The 21,204-nt window shown below is 38.1% G+C and overlaps 1 protein-coding gene across 1 annotated transcript; it reads right to left on the bottom strand.

Annotated features, from left to right (window-relative positions):
- Positions 1–6,634: 6,634 nt before the first annotated feature.
- LOC308345073 (butyrophilin-like protein 1) lies at positions 6,635–14,802 on the bottom strand. Its single transcript, XM_080807030.1, has 9 exons — positions 14,713–14,802; positions 12,294–12,644; positions 11,426–11,707; positions 11,084–11,284; positions 10,543–10,563; positions 10,426–10,452; positions 10,216–10,242; positions 8,122–8,148; positions 6,635–7,455 (listed from the first exon to the last, which is right to left on the bottom strand). The coding sequence occupies exons 1-9, from the start codon at positions 14,792–14,794 to the stop codon at positions 6,932–6,934; spliced, it is 1,542 nt and encodes a 513-aa protein (XP_080663156.1). The 5' UTR covers positions 14,795–14,802; the 3' UTR covers positions 6,635–6,931.
- Between the last annotated feature and the right edge of the window lie 6,402 nt (positions 14,803–21,204).

Raw genomic sequence — 21,204 nt, 5'->3', positions numbered from 1 at the left:
AGTAAATTTGAAGATCTAATTAGTTCTATTAAACAATTCATGAATCAGGCAGCACCCTATCTAGCAAGTAAAGAGTTTCTCTAAGGGGTTATACAAAATGTAAGGTTTTTATAGAAGGAGGGTGTGAGCAAGAAAGTTAATAGCAAAAGAAAAGGATTATTCAGGAGAGGCAGCTTTCTAGGGCAAAAGCACAGGGTCTTATCATATAGATTACCTCATCTTTCTTTGTTGAGTGGAGAAGTCCCAGGTGGCAGACTTGGATTGAAAATTCCTAACTGACTAGTTACAACTCCATGCAGGAGGTTGAAACTGCAATTAGATTATGGATTATGTGCCATAATTTTTTTATGTGCCATTTTTATGTGCCATTTTTTATGTGCAATTTTTTATGTGCCATTTTTATGTGCCATTTTTTATGTGCCATTTTTTTTTATGTGCCATTTTTTGGGGAAAGTCTAAGTGACACCATTTTGGGCCTGTGCTTTTTTTTTTTTTTAACAATACCAATTACTGCTTTAATGAATAATTAAGCAAGGTGTATCAGAAAAGCAACACAAAAATGCATGACATAATTTAATATTCCCTAATTGGACTCTAATCTAAGTCTCAATTCCATAGTGAGAATTATAAAACTTGTTCTTTAAAAAGGTTTTTTTGGTTAAGCTACTCTGATGTGTCTGCTGGCAAATCTGGAATCAGATCTACTACCCCTGTATGCCAAAGATCACAAAGAATCAAAGCAGAGTCACCATTCACCCTGTTTCATTTGTGTGCTTTCACATATGTACTCTGGTGCACCCCACTGTAGTATGGACCAATAATTGACAAGTGTGAGTTTTAGACTTTTTGCTTTTAGTTACCTTAAAGAGAAAAAAAGTCATGTAAAAAAATAAAAATGAATGAGAATACCATAGTTAAGGTTTTTTACTATAAATTATTCATGTTAATTTAAAAGGAACAGGAGTGCCTGGGTGGCTCAGTGGGTTAAGCCTCTGCCTTTGGCTCAGGTCATGATCCCAGGGTCCTGGGATCCAGCCCTGCATCAGGCTCTCTGCTAGCGTGGAGCCTGCTTCCCCCTCCCTCTCTGCCTGCCTCTCTGCCTGCTTGTGATCTCTGTCTGTCAAATAAATAAATAAAATCTTTTTAAAAAATTTAAAAGGAACAGGAAAGTGAAAGTATCAAATATAAAGGAGGGACTGGGAAGAAAAAAAAATAGTTTTAGACAAAATATAAAGTGTTCAATCATCACGAGTATTTTGTACTGCCACAAGAGCATTTCATGGCTCTGGGGAGTCAATCCTGTAAGATCAGAGGTAAGCAAATTTTTTCTATAAAGGGACAGAGAGGAAATAATTCAGGCTATGTGGGCCACATACAGCCTGTCACATATTATTCTCTTTTCTCCCTCACAGATCTTTAAAAATGTAAAAAGAGGGGCGCCTGGGTGGCTCAGTGGGTTGAAGCCTCTGCCTTCGGCTCAGGTCATGGTCCCGGAGTCCTGGGATCGAGCCCCGCATCGGGCTCTCTGCTCCGTGGAGAGCCTGCTTTCTCCTCTCTCTCTGCCTGCCTCTCTGCCTACTTGTGATCTCTGTCTGTCGAATAAATAAATAAAAAAAAAAAAATGTAAAAAGAAAAAAAATGTTCTTAGTTGTAAACTGTACAGAAACAAACTATGGGCTAGAAATGGACCACAGGTGGTGGTCAGCAATACTTTTCACACAGAAAATAACAAATGCTTCAACATGTGGCTGTGAGATTGGACTACTTTAATTTCTGTTCCCCTTATGGGGATATTTCTTGCCCACCGATGATTCTCCCTTATTCTCTTACTAAGGGGGAATTCTCTGTTTACTTTCCAGTTCCCTCTAGAGAAGAAGCCTTTATTCTTCACCCTTATTCTTCCCTTTCCTTTCATTTCCCCATAAAGACAACAATCGGCTCTTTCCATAAGACATTTCTTTCCCATACACTCCAGTTTCATGGTTTGCTTTCTCTTGTTCACTCTTCATAGAAGCATTTTTTTTTCCTTCTTCATGATAACACATATTTTATTGATACATTTAAACAGCACAATTTATTTTAAATTATTGTAGGGGCACCTGGGTGGCTCAGGTAGTGTCTGATTTCGATTTCTTCTCAGAATAAAGAGAAAAGCCTGGCATTGGACTCTGAGCTGAGCTTGGAGCCTGCTTAAGATGCTCTCTCTCCCTCTCTCCCTCCCCACCACTTGTGTGCTCTTTCTTTTCCTAACATAATTAATTAATTAGCTAATTAATTAATTGTATAACATATCCTCACATGACTACTGTAGTTGATTCTTTAACTAGTGTTTCTCAACAGCTTAAGACATGCTGGAAATAATTCCCTTATTGTTTCTTGATTTAGATATTGTTTTCAGAAACTTTTTTTATATACTCAGCCTGGTCTCAGACTTACTTGCAGTACAGTCTACAAACATGAGAAGGCAGCATCCATAAATTATTATTAGCTTCAAGCAGAATTGCTGGGAATTATATATATATATATATATATATATTTAAGATTTTAAAAATTAATTAATTAATTGAGAAAGAAAGAGAGAGAATGCAGGTAAAGGGAGGGGCAGAGGGAGAGAGAAAGCCAGATTTCAAGCAGACAACAAGCGGACCACAGAGCCCAAAGCAGGGCTCCATCTCAGATCATGACCTGAGCTGAAATAAGAGTTGAGCGCTTAATGTGTTGACTGAGACACCCAGGCGCCCTGTGAATTATACATTTTATCAGACTATTCACTCCTTCTGACTTTCCTCCACATATTCAGCCTACTACCCACTCAATGTATTTGTCCAGTCCTTTTAAACAATTAATTAATTAATTAATTAATTAATTTTTAAAAGTAATTTCTATACTCAACTTGGGGCTCAAACTCATGACTCCAAGATCAAGAGTCCCATGTTCTACTGACTGAAACAGCCAGATACCCCGTATTTGTCCAGTCCTAACTCAGTAACACCAGTTACACTTCTTCTTCTTTATTGGTAAGGATATTAATATTGATATTTTTGTACACACAAATCTTTTCCCCTTTGCTCATTAGTTATCTCCAATCTGAGTACTTCCAAAAAACATTTACTTTATGATTATGTAAAAGTTGCCTTTTTTTTCCAGGTTCAGTATCGTAACTGCTGGGTCACCTGAAGGAGACTATTCCTAATAACATAACAAATGATGTATCTGTTCTCATACTTCAGCAGTTGCCTAAGATCATGAGTTAATGCTTGTATATTATGTCTTTCCCCATCCTTTTAATTTTGACCTATTTGTGTTTTTTATTTAAAATATTTCTCTAGTGGGCAGCGTATATTTTGCTATTTATTTTCTTAATCAACCCAATGACCTTTCTTTGCAATTGATGTCATTGCTGATACTGTTCAAGTCTATCAACTGTTTATTTTCTATTTGTTCTACCTATACTATATTAACTTTTTCTTCTTTTTCTGTTTTAATTAGTTGATTATTTTTTAACGATCCATTTTATTTCCTTTTCTGGCTTAATAGCTATAATTTTGTTGTTATATTAGTGGTTGTTTGCAGTTTATAGCATTCACATTTATCTTACAATATTCTAACCTCAACTGCTCTTATATTACTTCATGTCTGTTAGGAGACTTACACCAATGTATTTTCATGTGTTCCCTCCTGGTCTTTGTTCTGTTGTTGTCATACATTACATTTTTTCTTCTGTTGTAAATCCCATGCTTCATTGTTACCATTTTTGTTTAAGGAGTGTCTTATTTTTTAAAATTTTTAAACAATAAAAAGAAATCATTCTATAATTACCTAGACAGATAGTATTTCCAATTCTCTTCATTCCTTTGTATAGATACAAATTTACTTTGGTTACCATTTTCCTTCTGTCTAAAGGGCCTTTTTTTTTTTTTTTTTTTTTGCCATTTCTTAAAGTGTGGGTCTCCTGGTGATGATTTTTGTTTTGCTTTGTTTTTTGTTTTTTGGTTTTTTCTGCTTGTCTGTAGATGAAAATATCTTTATTTCACATTTGCTTTTGAAAGTTTTTCACTGGGTATTAAATCTATTCTGGTATATTTTTTCTAGTATTATAGGTGTTCTTCCACTGTTTTCTCACTTGCACTGTTTAGAGTGAGAAATATTCTGTCATCTTTATCTTTGTTCTTCAGTAGATATTTTAAGTTTTTATTCTGGCTTCTTTAAACCTCTGGTTTTAAGTAATTTGATTTTCATGTGCTATGTGTTTTCTTAATTTTTGCACTTTGAGTTCATTGAACTTTGCTATAGAATGAATATCTGTGTGCTGTCAAAATACACATGTTGAAACCTGATCTCCAAAGTGATGGTATTTGGTGTTTCTACATTGGGGAAAAAATTAAGACATTAGGGCAAACCCTTATCAATGGAAGCAGCACCCTTATAAAGGACCCCTTCCATCATGTGAAGACACAGTGCAAAGACAACTATCTACAAACCAGGAAACTAGCTCTCACTAGACATTGAAACTGAAGGCACCTTGATCTTAGACTTCTCAGCCTCCAGAATCATGAGAAATAAGTTTATACAGTTTATATACCACTAAACCTATGGTATTTTTAAAGCAGCCCAAACAGACTAGGACAGCTTTTTTGATCTGGATTTTATAATGATCAAATTTAGAATATATTTTTGGTTCTTATTTTGTGAAAAAAAAATTTTCTGTTCACCTTGCTCTTCTTTTCAAGGACTTCAATTGCCTTTCTACTGGGCTCTTTAAAGATTTCTCATAACTCACTAATACTCTATATTTTTAAAATACTTTTCTTTTTCTGTGTGTTTCCATTTCTGTGTCTTCAGATTCACTGATCATTTATTTCTGAAATGGTTAATCTGCTGCTAACCATATCCATGGCAATTTTTATCTAACACGTTGTCATTTCCATGTAAAGAAGTTGAATCTGGGTCTTTCTTTTAAAAGTCTAGTGAACTTGGGGCACCTGGGTGGCTCAGTGTGTTAAAGCCTCTGCCTTCGGCTTGGGTCATGGTCCTGGGATCCTGGGATCGGGTCCCGCATCAGGTTCTCTGCTAAGCAGGGAACCTGGTTCCCTCTCTCTCTCTGCCTGACTCTCTGCCTACTTGTGATCTGTCTCTCTGTCAAATAACTAAATAAAATCTTTAAAAAAAAAAAAGTCTAGTGAACTTTAGGAATATCTGGAATATAGTTACAACTTTTGCTTTAATACCTTTGTGTGTTAAATCTAACACTTGTATCAGTTCCATGTTAATTTCAATGTACTGATTTTTTGTTTCTTATGAGTTGGATTTTCCTGCTTCTTTCCAAGCCTGGTAATTTTTGATTAGATGTCAGACACTGTTCATTTTACCTGGTTGAGCTATCCTCTGGCATGAAGTTAGATACTTGTAAGTAATTTGATCTTGCTTTTAAGATTTGCTCATCAATATTGGATCAGTTTTTAGTCTAGGGCTCATTATTCCCTGCTGCTGGGGCAAGATTCTTTGGGGTATTCTATCCCATATCCACAGAATTTACCAGGTTTTTCAGTCTAGCTTATAGGAACACACTCTCTTCTTATCCTTGTTTAAACACTAAGTACCATCTTCTGTAGTCAACTCATTTGAATATAACAGATAGGTTTGATTAGAAGCAGAAGAAGGGCCTTTCCTTACCTCTGCTGGTGGATATACTTATAATTCCCTAAAATATAAAGTAGTCATTTCCCTTATTAATATCTTAGGCAAAGAGATAAAATGTCTCTCTCTTTTTTTAATTAGATAAATACCTCAAAATGCTCTTACCTTTTGGTTTTCCCAGACCTTATCATGTTAACATCATCACATTTGTTAGAATTGGATTCTGGCTGATACTTCTTTTTTTCTTTCCTCAAATTATCCTTGCATTTAAGATATAGATTAGCATGTATTAAATTATAATTTATTTATTTATTTATTTTTTAAAGATTTTATTTATTTATTTGTCAGAGAGAGTGAGCAGAGGCAGGCAGAGGCAGAGGGAGAAGCAGGCTCCCTGCTGAGCAAGGAGCCTGATGTGGGACTCGATCCCATGACCCTGGGATCATGACCTGAGCCGAATGCAGCCGCTTAACCAACTGAGTCACCCAGGCGTCCCTATATATTTATTTTAAAACGTTTATTTATTTATTTGTCAGAGAGAGAGAGAAAAGAGAAAGAGAGCACAAGCTGGGGTAGTAGCAAATAAAGGAGGAAGCAGGCTCCCTGCTGAGTGAAGAGCTATGTAGGACAGGATCCCAGGACCCTGGAGTCATGACCTGAGTCAAAGGCAGACATTTAATGAACTGAGCCATCCACGTGTCCCTCAAGCTACAATTTAACTTTTCTTTCTCAACATTAGAAAATAGCACTATTTTGTTGCTTTTATTTAGCGTTGCTATGAGAGAGGTGAAGAGATTTATCTAATTTTTACTCCTCTGAATACTGTTTAGCAGTGTCACTCAAAAGTGTTGGTCACAGACCAGTGAACTATAATAACTGTTTCTTACAGGTTCTTTATGAGACAAATACAGAACTAGAGTATTAGAAACATTTTAGAGCAAATTGACAGAGTAATTTTAAGCATATTGAATCTAACAATAAGCTTATTACAGCTTGTAATTGTATCCATTTGTTTTTTTATTGACTTCATTTTTCCAGTAATTTATCCTGGAAAATTATCAGTCTGTGATATATTAGATATAAAACAAGAAACAGCATTTATAACAATAACAATTACAAATAAAAATTTTTGTCTCTGCAATTAAGAAACAGTGCTGGTCACGGGGACTCATGGAGCCTCAAGTCAAGAGGCCTCGTAATCAGTGAACTTGAGGTCACACATCAGAACTGGCATTCTGGGGTTTACAGAGAATAGGCTATTGTCTTCACTGTGTAAGTTCTTCCTCTAAGTCACTTAATATTGCTCATATGGGGAATGCTCCATGGATTTAATGTTGAAGTAAGGATAGAGTGATCCAGTGAAGCTTTCCTGGGTAAAGGAGAAGATGTGGGTACCTTGAGTCATGTCATAGAAAGAAATGTCTTTGTCTTCATAATCCAAAAAAATCACAATCTTTTGTGGATACTTTTCTATCTTGAGATCTTCTTTCGGGGAAATGTCTTGAGGGCCACAGATGAGAGCCCTGAATTTACATCCTTTCTTTTCTAAGACTCTGAATTTCTTTTTTTGTAGATGTGTGGATAATCCACTCTCACCTGTGAGCTTCTCATAAATGCCTAGAGTCCACTCATCAGTGTCCATAATATCCACTTCCCAGTAATGTCTTCCTGAGGTGAAGTCTTGCTGATTTAGTGTGATAAGGTTGCAGTCTCCTCTCTTATCACTAAGAGATAGATCCTGTGTTTCCTCTCTGAAGTTCTCTTTGCTCTCTGGGTCACAATTATTCTGATGGATTTCTTGATTTATCGTCACATTGGCTGTGGGGAAAGAAAAAGGAAGGGAAGGGCCAACATTACATATTTTAGAAGGCTGTTGTGCAGATGAAACCTTAGAGAAACAGGATCAAATAGTGAAAGAACCCCCGTCCTCTGGATGTGTGTGTGTGCTGGGGAAGATGGAACTAGGAAGTGCTCTCACCATGGGTTCAGTGCTACTTATCTCACCTTATCTTACCTATGCTATTATCAGTGTCTTGGCAGAATGCAGGAGTGAGCTGTGACTTGCAGTGTTTACTTGGTAATAGTGTTCTTTCTTAATTATCTATAAATTAGAACTATGTTCTTTAATTAGTAATGGGCTCCATGTCAGCTGACCTCTTTACAAAGAGCAGCTAAGTTACTCTCATCATTTTAAGTACTTTTTACTCAGTTGGGGATTTCCTTCATAACCAAGTGGACCTCCCTCCCCCCCACCATAGGTGAGAAACCATGCCAATATAGGAAGGTGTAAATACAACCAGAGTACCTAATCCTAGCAGTAATTCTCAGCCCAGGCCAAAATTAATGATCTTCATGTACTTCCCTCTCTTTACCAGAATAGTGGTTCTTCTGTCTTTTCAAGTAGGAGATGATGTTAGGAGGGAAAAATGGGATATCAAAGGCCAGGTTGGAAAGGGGTCCAAAGATAAACAAAAAGCCACTCACCAGGCTGGAACTTTTCCTTCCTCCAGTCTGAAAAAGAGCAATACAAACTGAGACTATGATGGAAACACAACCACAGAATGAAGAGGAGGGTCACACTTCCTTTCCTGGCTCATTGCTGCTCAGCTCTCTTTCCCTCCTCCTCTGAACCCCTTGAACTCTTAGTATCCAGAAACTACAAGACAAAGGGTTTACTTCCTCTGTGCTGCCTCAGATTAGAAATGATCCCCTCATTTGGCCCAATGCTGAGGAAGTAAGTCTGGAGAACTCCTGGAGCATGGTCTAGTGTTCTAGGCACCTATGCTCTTAAGACCTTTGTGGCACTCCTCATTGAGGATGAAAGCTATAAAATGTCCTTTTATTTTACTTTATTTTATTTTATTGTTTTATTTCAGGGGTTTCCCAGGCTATGGCCACATAAGAGTAGAGTTTAAGCTTTGGACCAAGGCTTTTAAACTGACTTTTTTAAAATTTCAATGCTTGTAATCACATTTTTAATATTTTCCTCCAGAGATAGACTCTTCATGAGGAATAGAGCTACATCTGCCTCTGCCTGGAGCCACTTCTCTTATGGCAGGTCTTGTGATTTTATTAAAGATTGGATATAGTCTTAGTGTCTTGGGGCACTAGGCAGATAAGAACTTATCCATAATTCTTGATGGTCTCTCACTGAGCTGCTCACTTCTAAGAAGGGTAGCACTCTATATGTAGAATCGATGAATACATGAGTCAAGAGGGGCTTCTGCGATCTCTTCATCTTAGAGATAAGAAGGCTGAGTTCAAGAAAGCAAAAATGACTGAATTCCTCAGCTGTCATTGATAGAGTTGGAACAAAAACCTGTATGTCCTCATCCCTACTACATTTTGCTCTCTCCTCTAGAATCATGGGAACATTTTAAAGCAGCTCCTGAAAGAAAATCTTAGTAGAGGGTCACCTGCCTTTGGATCAGATCATGATCTCAGGGTCTTGGGATTGAACTCTATGTAGGGAATCCCTGGCTGGTGGGATGCCTGCTTCTTCTCTCCCTCCCCCTTGCTCATCCTCTCTCTTTCTCTCTCTCTCTCTCACACAAATAAATAAATAAAATCTTTGAAAAGAAAAGAAGAGAAAAGTAAAAGAAGAAAAGAGAAGAGAAAGAAAAAAATAGAAAAGAAAGAAAAGAAAAAAGTAAAGAAAAGAAAAGAGAAAGAAAGAAAAGAAAAAAAAGAAAACACTCTTAGTAGAAACTGTTTATCTGACTTTAACCCTTGGGAGGAGCACCTTGACCCTGTCTTATCAAAGTACTTATCAGGCTGCGTGCAGTTGCCTGGTTCTTAGCTTACTTCCCCCAGTGGATTTCGCCACCAACATCTAGCACAATATCAGGCATATAAAAATTGCACAACTATATATTTAAGGAAATACCCAGCATGCTTTTGAGGTCTAACTCTGTATTACATATGCACATACACAGTCTTAAACATATGTAGTACATGGGCACAGATATCAGAAGATATAAAATAGCCAGTTCCCTCTACCATCAGATAAATAAATTTTTACGATGATATTAAAGTATTTTGAAAGACTGTTTTTCAAGCTTTTCAAACATAAACCTTGTTCCTGTGTATTGAACTTTACTTTGATTATTTCACATAGGTAAAAATAAATAAAATAATAATTAATATCTTTTTCCCAAGTATAAAATATGTTAACTGCTCTTTTGAACTTTATTCACTGTATAGAAATGCTGCTATCATATAGGGTGTCCTTTATTCTTCCTAAATCCCACCAAAATTGCTCTGATTTCTGTCTCTTCGTTTTTTATAGTGGATGGGTTAAAAATTCGTGTTGAGTCCTACTCTAGCCACGTGGAATTCACCAGTCAATAGTTATTTTTTCATTATACTTAGCTGACAAACAATTGAATTTTTGACCTTCCAAATACAAAAAAGACTGTAGATCGATACCAAATAAATCTTCACAACTTTCAGGGCAGTGTGTGTGTGTGTGTGTGTGCGCGCGTGTGTGCGTGCGCGCGCGCGCACTCTTACGTCTCTACTTATTATACTTGGAATATTAGAGGCACATGGCAAGACCTACGCCAGAAAGTTACTTACCAGGATACAGCCAGGCCTTCTTCCAATCTAAAACAGAAAAAATCCAGTAAATATAAGGCAAGACATCCAGAGCCTCACATTCTTCTCCCCACCCCTTATTTTTTTTCACAAGTCACTATTAAATCTTTCAGTCTTAACCTCTGAAGAGAGGAAGCTGAGAAAGTGTTGGACATCAAAACATTGAGGGGTATGGGAAACCCAGTCTCTTACCTGTAAGGTATAGTGCCTTTCGCTGTTCTGAAAGAAACAACATTCCGTGAGAGACCTACAACACATGTGGAAAGGGGAGCAAATTCTACACAGGGCATGAGAAGAAGCAAGACTCACCTAGCTCTGCCTTGAGGTTCTCTGAAAGAAGAGATATAAAATCCATAAAATTGGGTTTTAGCTGCTCTTGATTTCATGGAGTAGCTGAATGGATTCAATGTGGCCCACCATTAGGAGTCCCAAAGTTAAGTAGGTGGGAAGGATTAGCAAGCATACATGTGGACTCTAAATGATAAGTGCTAGGAAAAGTTACATGGGAAATATCATAGGGTCACTGAGGAAGGAGTGCCAATGCTTTGTGGGAATTCAAGCTTTCTTAGGTGTTTCAGAAGATAATTCTGGAAGGAAGAATAGGAAGAGAAGAGGGGGGAAGACATTTGCACAAGGAGAAACAACACCACAGTTTGGGTACAGACCACTGCCCACAACTCTCCAAGTTTCCCCCATGGTTTCTTCTTTTCCATAAGACTCCAGCTTTATGGAATTTTGGTACTCCATGTTTTCCTTGAGGTCCTTTGACAACTTTTATTTCCCCACCCACCTTATACAACCTGCACCCCCAGCTTCTCCATGAACCCTATTTTTCCTGGGGTCACAATACCTTTGGCCTTAAGTGCTGTTTCCTTTTCATTTTTCATCTGATCTCTTTCACGAGATTCTCTTTGCTTTTTCTTTACTTCTCTTTCTTTGGCTTGATGTTTTCTCCAGCCAGTGTAGCTGATCCCAAGGAGAAAGAGCATCAGCACAGGGACTGTCCCAGCCAGGGCTGCCTTCCATGGGTCCATCCTGGGGAAGAAGGGCTCTGACACAGGCAAGTGAAGACATAGTGAGGACTAGCCTGGAGGCCATCCTGCCCTTTCTCCAAGGCTCCCTCAGCCCTCCTTCCTTCCTCCCTACCCTCACCACACACCCAGCTCTGCTTTGGGGTTTGTGCCTCATTCACCAGGGAGGAAGATTGTTGATGCTTTCTCCTGTCCAGAGAGGGGATTTTGGATGGAACAGGTCACGTTGCCCAGAGAGCTATCTGTGACCACAAGAGATGCTTCCACACAGAAGAGTCCATCTTCATCCTGGGTCTGAAACTCAGAGAGGGCCTGTAGATTCACTCCCATCATGTCACTCCACTGCACCCTGGGTTTTGGGAACCAGCCATCTGCAGAGCATGACACTCGGATCCCACCATCCTCAGGTCCCATCATATGAACATGAGGTGCAGAGCCCAACCCTGAAGACAGAAGGCACGTGTTTAAGGCCTGGAATCCTTGGGGCTCAGGAGTCCCTGAGGCTGAAGGTCAAAATGCCCTCACTAGACTGATAGGTAAACTGAAGCTCAGAGGTCAATAATCCTCTCACAGTGAATGTTAGGGCAACTTGTGATTCAGTTTTGAAATCAGCTTGATGCCTTTGCACTATACTGAGACTAAGAGAGCTTGGAGTCATTTCAAGGAGAGAGAAAAAAGGTGCAATTGAAGTTAGAAAGAGGAGTTTAAGCCTATAAATTGTCTTTCTCTACTGAATGGATGAAAACGAATGTCTGAGGGTGTCAGTACCTGTCTGAATTAATACAGACAATTAATTTTCTGGGGCCTTTTAGGATACAAAAACATATTCAGAAATATTGCCTTTTTTGATGTTTAAAAGTGAATAGAGCATATAGTCTTGGCATCACTGTATACTTTAAGAAATTGATATTCTGCAAGGTAAATTAACATATCAATATAGGGAATATCATAAGAAATGCCAGGTTAGGAATCCAGACATCCTTTTTCTCTTTGCTTCACACCATGACACTTTGTGCCAGGTAAACATACCTATAACATGCAGGTCCACAATAGCCTCTTGGGAGCTCTGACCATCCATAAAATGACACCAGTACTGGCCATGATCAGAGGCACGGACATGTTGGATCAGCAGGGCCACACCTCCTTTGTTGATGGAGTCCCTCACGAACTCTGTCCTGCCACGGTATTCCAGCATTTGCTCCCCACCATGTTCCTGTCCATTCTGGTACACAAACACAGCGGGGGAGAGTTGGTTTCGGTACCACCGAATGTGCATGTGGGCTGCACTCTGCTCAGGGGACAGCTGGCAGGGCAAAGTGGCATCTGCCCCTAGTAGAACCATGATGGGCTCAGCCAGTCCCGTCACAGAAAACCTGGATGCTGTATGAAAATCAAAGGCAGATTGGGGAAATGAGTGAGGGAGGATGACACAAAAGACCCGTCTGCATTTCTTTCTTATTTGCATTGTTTTATATGTCTTAAAATATATACCTCCATAATAACTTCTTCAATATGTTCTCCAGAGGTAACAACTACTGATAGTTTGGCATTTGAAAGGACCGTTTTCTATGCATTTACAAATAGTATTTATGTGTAAGTTATGTAAAACCTACAAAAACTAAATAAGAGACTTATTTAGAATTAAATGTGGCAAAGTAACTTATTAAACAATTATCCCTTCTTTTGGTAGGAGAGGAGCAAAGTTACTTCTCTCCACACTCATCCCTTTCTCTCCCAACACACTACTCCTAAAAGGATAAGTAGCCATTTCTGATTAACGATTTAGGTTCCTCTGTGTTGAGGGGTGAGGAAAAGGATTAACAGTGTTTTATATCAAGGTGAAATGTAGAATTTATAAGGTTATGTCGCTTTTTAATTTTTTTAAATAACTCTGAATGCTTAGAATCATAAAGAATAGTTTTTCATAAAAAATATTTCTTGAGAGGACTTAGAAGCCAGTGGTTCCCGGGCGTAAGAGCAGGGCAGTCTTTATCAGAGAAGATGGTTGGATTCCTGGGTCAGAGAAGGAGGATGCTGCAAGCCAAAAATGGGAACTTTGCTTAGCTTTGCTAATCTCCTTTGTCAAGTCACTTAAACCATCTGTTTGCAACTTACTTTAGTATAGAAATCAGTAACTAAAAGGTGACTGATGCCCCCTGGGCAAAACTTGCACTGGCAGAGGCCAAAGATATTGTGGCTCTTTTGAATGGTCAGAGCTTAAAGGCCCACAAATGTAGTGACCCTAGAGTGGGAAGAATTCAAAAAGGCATGGCTGTGAAGGGGTCCAGGAGTGTTGCATACAAATGGCAAGGCCACATGGGCTTAAAGGAAAAATCCCATGGCCAGACTGTCCCAGAGAATGTGGATCAGGCAGTCCTGGGCAAGGAGCATGACACTGGCCATTAGGCTGGATGAAGGCTGTGATGTCCCTTCTTTTCTATTTCTGTGTAAAACCCAGAGTACTCAACAGATACGTGTTCTTAGTTAACTGATACATGGCTACTGGCTATACATGTTCTATAAGTCATTTAATTTAGGAAAAGGTATTTGACATTGCTTATATCCACAATGTTGTATAAAAGTTACTGTATTTCACATAAATGGAATCACTACGTATCAATTTCTGTAATAAGAAACATCCAACCATTTTAGTACACATAATTTAGGTCTATCTATTGTTTTTGACACTGCCTATACCATTGTGTTTAAGCTTTTCCTGTATCAGGGTAATATTTATATTGCTTCCAATTTATTATTACTATAAAGAGTCCCACAATAAACATTTAATACATTATACATACACACATGGGAGAGCTTTTCTTTATGATGAATTTTTGTGGAATTTCTGAGTCAACATGTGTGGAAATAAAATATTTTAGTATTCCCTGCCTAACTGACATCAAATTAAAGAGATTTTAATGAAAAATGTCATTATTGTAATCTCATAGCTGGTTTCTCTCCAAATCTTGAGTCTGAAAAATTTATCCTGAGACCCCTTTCTATTTTATGGAAGAAGGACTCAAGTGCCAGAGGGGGGAAAAAATGATTTGTCAAAGATCATAACCAGGGATTCCAAATTTGTTGTACTCATACTTAGGTTTTCTTGGCAATGTGAACATTATAAAGTATATTTTCACTGATACTGTTTCACTGAAATTAAGCAGGCTAAAATCACCCATAGTCAATAAAGATTTAGCTAAACATTACAGCTATAGTTTTATAAAATCTACCCAAAGTAGTAAGGGGTGTGTATATAAAGATCCGGCACATTCTTAGCCAGAAACTTCCAGTCTTCTGTTGGCACAAACACAGTTAGAGTTCCCCCCAATATAACTGCCTTTGAGAGGAGGTACAATGACAACTGATGAATGATCAAGTTTTTTTCATCATCTGAGAAGAGCCGTTAAAAACAAGTGAATACATAAAGAGAAGGAGAGAGAACACTGACCTGCTGAGTACCATGTAGACACCTGGAGAAGGAGGAGAAGGAGGAGGAAACCAGCCGGAGAATAGTCTGGAGAAACCACCATCTTCTTCAGAGCAGAAAGTGAAAGCACGAAATGTTCACTCTGACAAGGAAGTAGTCTGTAAGAGAAGGTGGTGAGAAAGACACCAGAGTGAAAACTTTCAGGGGAAAAAAAAAAAGCCCCGTTCAAAGATTTATTTTTATACACAGTTTTTTGGCTGTGCTTCTTCACAGACAGCCACCAACTCCAACCCTCCCCCAATGGATTTTCCCTCTCTCTCTTCTATCTGAAAACCATTTTCCCTGCAGGTGTAGAAAACCATAAACCACTCTCTTGTGTCCTGTAGGCTTTCTTGAAATTGAAAAGGAATTCCTTTTGAGAAAGGAAGGCAGACACAAAATTAGACCACTCCTATTGGTCAATCTAACTTCTTCCTTCTTGCCTTCGTTCATTGATTCATTCATACATTTGCTTATTTACTTTTACTATAAACACTCTTGTGGCTTAACTCCAGCAAGAGAAGAGAGTTTTTTCACTATGTGACCCAGAGCTCAAGCCCTTTTGTTTTTAGGACCCACAACTTCCACAGACACACTTCCACATCACCACGCATTTCTCTCTCACCAACCAGAATGAGCCAGGAGGCTTCCTGGAACCTCCTTATTTCCTCAGTTAAACTACAAGTCCCAGCTCCAGAGACATTGGTACCTGGTTGTTCTCGTGGTCAGAATCCAAAGGTGTGGCTGCAGGAGCTGGGAATAGTAGCTTTCTAATCCATCCCTGGACTGTAAAAATATTCTTAGGAGGGGGACAAACAGGGCTACCAAAAGACACTGACATGTGAATGCCTCTCCTAGAATGGGTCCAGTAAGAAAGTCACAGCCGGCCTGTAGCTCTTGCAGTTACTGTGAAAGTGGAGGTAATAAAAGTCATCCTGGGGGACTTTGGGCTGGGTGCAGCTCTGGAATGATAGGAGCCAGAGTGCGCTTTGGTCAAAATTGCTCAGTGTAGCTTCCTCCTCCTACCTGCAAAGGGCTGAAATCACTTAATTCAGAGAGGGAGAATCCTCTTTGTGTGTGTTATTCAAGGATGTTGGTCATCCCAATGTTTAACTTACAAAGTTAAACCATTTAGAGAACAAGAACAAGAGATACAAGAAATTTCTCCTACCACACCCTAACTGACATTGGAAACTGTGCAGGAGAAAATAAGAGGTCAGAAATGGAGGGTTCTGTGCTATGAGAAGATTAGGGCTGTATTTCCAAAACCTTAGGGCTCCTAAAAGTAAAATGGGGATAATAACCCAACTGTACAGTCCCAGACATAGAATGTGCTTAAAAGGGATTTCTTTCCACTTCAGATTTTTTCCAAGTCCAAGACATGTTTTTGCATGTCACACAGGTTTACAGATAATTAAGGACACAAATAGCAATTGCATAGATATTAGCATATAAGTCACTAATAGTCTGGTCAAAGGGATACTAAAATCTTAAATAAATATTCTCTAGAGACAATGAGGTACATTTGGCTTTTTAGAAATCATATTTATGAAAATATAATTTGCATACAATGGAATGTATTGTTTTGAAATGTACATTTCAATGAAGTTTACAAATGTTTATACTCATATAACCACCACCTCCCTCAAAACATGGACCATGTCTGTCTGCCTCTTGAAAATTTCCCTCATCTTCATTTTCAGTCAATTCATTCCAGGAAAAACAAGCAGTATTCTGACTAATCACAATAGCTTAATCTTGCCTATTCTAAAACTTCAAAAACAATAAAATATAAATTATACAGTATGTGCACTTCTGTGTTTGGCTTCTTTGGATAAACAAAATGCTTTTTGAGATTCAACCATATTCTATTTATCAGTAAATTTTAAAATTTTCATTGCTGCATAATATGACATTGTTCAACTCTAATACAATATATTCTTCTGCGGTTCTCTTCATGGCTGCCCCCCCACCTCACTCATGCCCTGCTGGCCCACTCAAGCCCTCTCCCACCATGCTTGGCAGGCCTCCCCACTGAGGCCCTTTTGTTTCACTTGGGCTCTGACATCCACCTAATAGTTTAGGTCTGAAGTATTTGGGAATAGGAGTGGAACACTGAAATAGTATTGTAAGTGTTAAAGTAACCACTTGCCTCTTGTTTACTTTGTATTTTGTGAACATGCTTGTGTATGTATTCTATTCTAAAGTGTAAATAAATTAATATACATTCCAACAGAGCTAGAAAAATAAACATGAAAAATTCACTAAATGTCTTAGATAGTTTTCCCAATAATAGAGAATTGTTTGAGGAAAATCAGTTAATCTGTGGGGAGTATTTTAAGGGAATTACATCATAAGAGCATTAGTGTGTTTAAGGAGAAAGGTGAGGGGAGAGGGAAAAGGAGCTCTATAAGATATTATTGACTTCAAAAAGCAGTTTTAAAATAGCATAAACAGTATGGTCTTATTTACTTAAAAAATATGACAGGTTAAACTTTAAAATCATAGAAAAATGATAGGGAACTTATATCTGAGTGATACAAATGGTGTTTCTATTTTTTTGATTTTGCTTATCTCAAATTCTCAGATTTCTCTCACATGAAAATGTAAATAATATGAATATGAAAAATTTTTTAATGCAAATGTGAAGCACAATAAGGAGGATTCATTTGTAGGAAATTCAAGACTAAAGAAATAATTTCATTCTTGGGAGTGGAAAACTAACTTAAAATAATAACCAACCAGAAGCGTCAGATACCAGAGTAGACACCTCTACAGGTCAAAATATTGGTCTAGAGCGCTGGGTGTTGCGTCAAAGTGTTGAATCACAAAGTCGTACACCTGAAACTCAAACTGCACTGTATGTTAACTAAGTGGACTGTAAATTAAAACTTAAAAAATATATTGGGCTAGAAAAATAGGGTTACTGGGTGCTTCCAGAATATGATACTTTAAATCAAAGAGATAAAACGTAAGAAACATAAGTTTAATTAAGCATACTAGATCCAGAGCTTCAACGGTCATTTAACAGGTTTTCTGGACTGGGAAGCAGATTAGGGGCAGAATCAGAAAAAGGGCACTTCAGAAAGAGTTAAGTTAATGGAGAAAAAAATGCCATTTATATAAAATTTTTTAAAGTTTTAGGACTACATACAAACAAACAAAAAAGCCCAAAGTGTTTACAGTCTAGAAAACCCATTATGTACAAAAGAAGAATCAGCTTCCATCATACATCTGTCACTTTGGATTCAATACTACAAATATAGCCTTTACATTCCTGAGTAGAAATTAGAATAATCTAAGTGATAAAATGAACATCTAAATGTAAGGACAAAAGGAAGAAATTTCTGGACAAAGAATCAGAAATTTCTGCTTCACAAAACTTGTCTTACGTGAAGAGTGAATGTTACAGGTTTTGAACCCAGGGGCTTGGAGCAGGGAGAAGGTTTGGAGACATACCAAGTTCTGTTTATTCCACTTTGGGTAGCCACTGTTATTTAAGTTGGAGTAAGGGGAAGGGTAGGCTTGGTACATGGTGTCTGTTGAAGTTAGCTGCCTAGGAATGGAGGAGCCATATGCTGTCTTTATCTGTGTTTCTCTTTTTCTGCTAGCCTCTCCCAATAGAGTAGGTGCCTGCGAGGGAGACTATGGTCTTCCTGTGGCAGTGACTTATTTCATAAACTTAAATTCAAGTGTCATTCACACGCATGTCAAATCCCTGACTGCTTAGAAAATGTAAATCCAAATCTCTACTGAGATTAAATACTTGAACAAGTTTCAAAAAGAATACTTAAATAAGCAGATATTTTGGTGTTTGTTTATATAAGAACACCTGGGAAAGATCGGACACTCCCAGCACAGTGGAGAAAGGGACTCCATAAGTGTCACACCCGGTCATTTCTACTAATCCATCTTAACTGCCTGCAGCGGATTTATATTAATAAAAATAAAGAGAAATTAGTGGATCTCACAAAGTCATAAAGATTTGGTATAGCATAGTGTATATAATTTAAAACTTCTATAACTTCATTTATATGTTCTATAATGGCTCTGTTCTCTTCTGACTATGACTACAAATTTCTTTTTTTGAGTTCCCAACTGATTTTGCTTTTTTTAAATCCAGCTGTATGTTATTAGCACCATGCAATACTTGAAAGTCCATGTTGTTAATGAATGTATCTATTTGAAAAGGCATTTTTGTTTCTTTGAATGATTTCTCCCTGAATGTTTTTATTTTAAAATAATGGTGCAATATCTACAATTGTGTTAGAATAGGTCTGGTTTGTAATAATTTATTTCTTGTTTTGCTACGTACCTTATAAACCATATAAAGATGATCAATCTTAGATATAGAAATTCAAAAATGTAGATTCAATTTTTTAAAATTTTTCCAATCTCTAGTTCAGAATTTCTTTCTGTGATTCTAAGCAAGAAACAATTATTCTAGAATTCATGGAAAACTTGAAGGATCTTCAAAACTAAAATTATTTAGGCAGGTAAGGGACAGAAATCTCATCTTTATCACTTCCATTATTTATAGCATTGAAGGAAGATCAAAGTCTCAGAGAATCATTTGGGGAATTTTATACTGTTTTTCTTTTATCCTGGTTGAGATGGATAAAATCCAGATAACAGTGGAGCAAATTTCTGTCTGCGAGAAGAGTCAGAGAGTGTGACTGTGCCCATGTCTTCTCAGTTTCCTGCCTAATGGAATGAGGGGTCCAACTGGAAGATGAAAATTCATCATCAGAGCAGATATATTGTGGTGAGTGAGCAAGACATTAAAATAAAAATATATAGGGATGCCTGGGTGGCTCAGTTGGTTAAGCAGCTGCCTTCGGCTCAGGTCATGATCCCAGTGTCCTGGGATCAAGTCCCACATCGGGCTCCTTGCTCGGCAGGGAGCCTGCTTCTCCCTCTGCCTCTGCCTGCCACTCTGTCTACTTGTGCTCACTCTCACTCCTCTCTCTCTCTCTGACAAATAAATAAATAAATATTAAAAAAAATAAATAAAAAATAAAAATAAAAATAAAAATATGTAATATTTTAATAATCATAATATAATAAAAATAGCTAACAATTTATACATAAATTATAAGTTACTGACACTCTTCTAAGCACTTTAAATACATTCATAAACTCTTCACCCCAAACTTAGAATAGATGCTATTATTGAACACACTGTCACATGAGGAAACTGAGGCACACAGAGGTTGTATAACTCATTCAAAATGATAAGCTGTATATAGCCTCATCAGATCGTCAAGTTCTAATACCTATGCTACTAACCTAGACAATATACTTCTCAGAAAGAAAGAAATCACTTGCTTTTGATCTCATCTATACTTTGTAAGTAAGTACTCATTAGATAGACTTATTATAAATGACAGGTCAAAGTTTGCTTTCTTTACCTTATTTTACTTTCGGTTTTGAGTGTGTCAGGGTGGCCAAAGGGAAGTGTACTGCTGAGGGATTCCGTGCAGGGGCCGTCTTTCTCTCAGTTGTCTGAAGTCCCATAAAAAAACTTGGCCCCATGTTTTGTAAAGTCTGATATCTTCTTGGCATTTTGGAGAAACTCTCCCAGGAAAGTCCTGGGGGCAGCCAAGAACAGGTAACTGAGAGGAATGGCAGAGAGTGCCTGGTGCCTGTGGCCATGAGTCTGAGAAGTTTCCAGATGCCTTCATCTCTGTAAGAAGAACATAAAAAATGTGAGTGTTGTACTTTCTGGGTGATGGGCGAGAGAGAGAGAACTGAGAGCATTTGGGCAAGGGTCCTAGGGGTTGGCAGAGGACAGGCCAAGTTACCTATGCTCCTCCATCATATAGGAATGTGGGGAGAGGGTAGAATTCATTGAGCCCAAATTAATGTTTGTGCTAGACTCATCTCTTTCTGTGGTTGCTCATTGCCTCCTCTGTGTTTCTTTGTCCACTGGAAAAGATGCTCTTGAGTTAGAAAAGAGTTTAGAGAGATTGTGGATAGATTTTTCACTGCAGAACATGGTTGTTAAGATGAAGACTGTTGGGGCGCCTGGGTGGCTCAGTGGGTTAAGCCTTCGCCTTTGGCTGGGGTCATGATCTCAGGGTCCTGGGATCGAGTCCCACATTGGGCTCTCTGCTCAGTGGGGAGCCTGCTTCTCCCTCTCTCTCTGCCTGCTTGTGATCTCTCTCTCTCTCTCTCTCTCTCTCTCTGTCAAATAAATAAATAAATAATCTTTAAAAAAAAAAAAAAAGACGAAGACTGTTTCCTTGGGGAAGGGAAACAAAAGTTCTTTTTTGTGAGTGTTAAAGTCTTCTCTGATGTTCCGCAAGAGACACACTACAGTTGTTTGAGAGTTTCTGGAGGTAATTTCTTTGAATCACTGTGAACTGCCTTAGCTGTCACGATTATTTTTATCTTATGGATTCCATTTTTGTCCTTAATCCAGCTATTTTCAGGACCTTACTGTGTGTCATACTGTTGTCTGCTCTGAGAAAG

This window comes from Martes martes, assembly GCF_963455335.1.
Source record: "Martes martes genome assembly, chromosome: 6".
Lineage (NCBI taxonomy): Eukaryota > Metazoa > Chordata > Mammalia > Carnivora > Mustelidae > Martes > Martes martes.
This window is presented reverse-complemented; position numbering and strand designations above follow the sequence as displayed.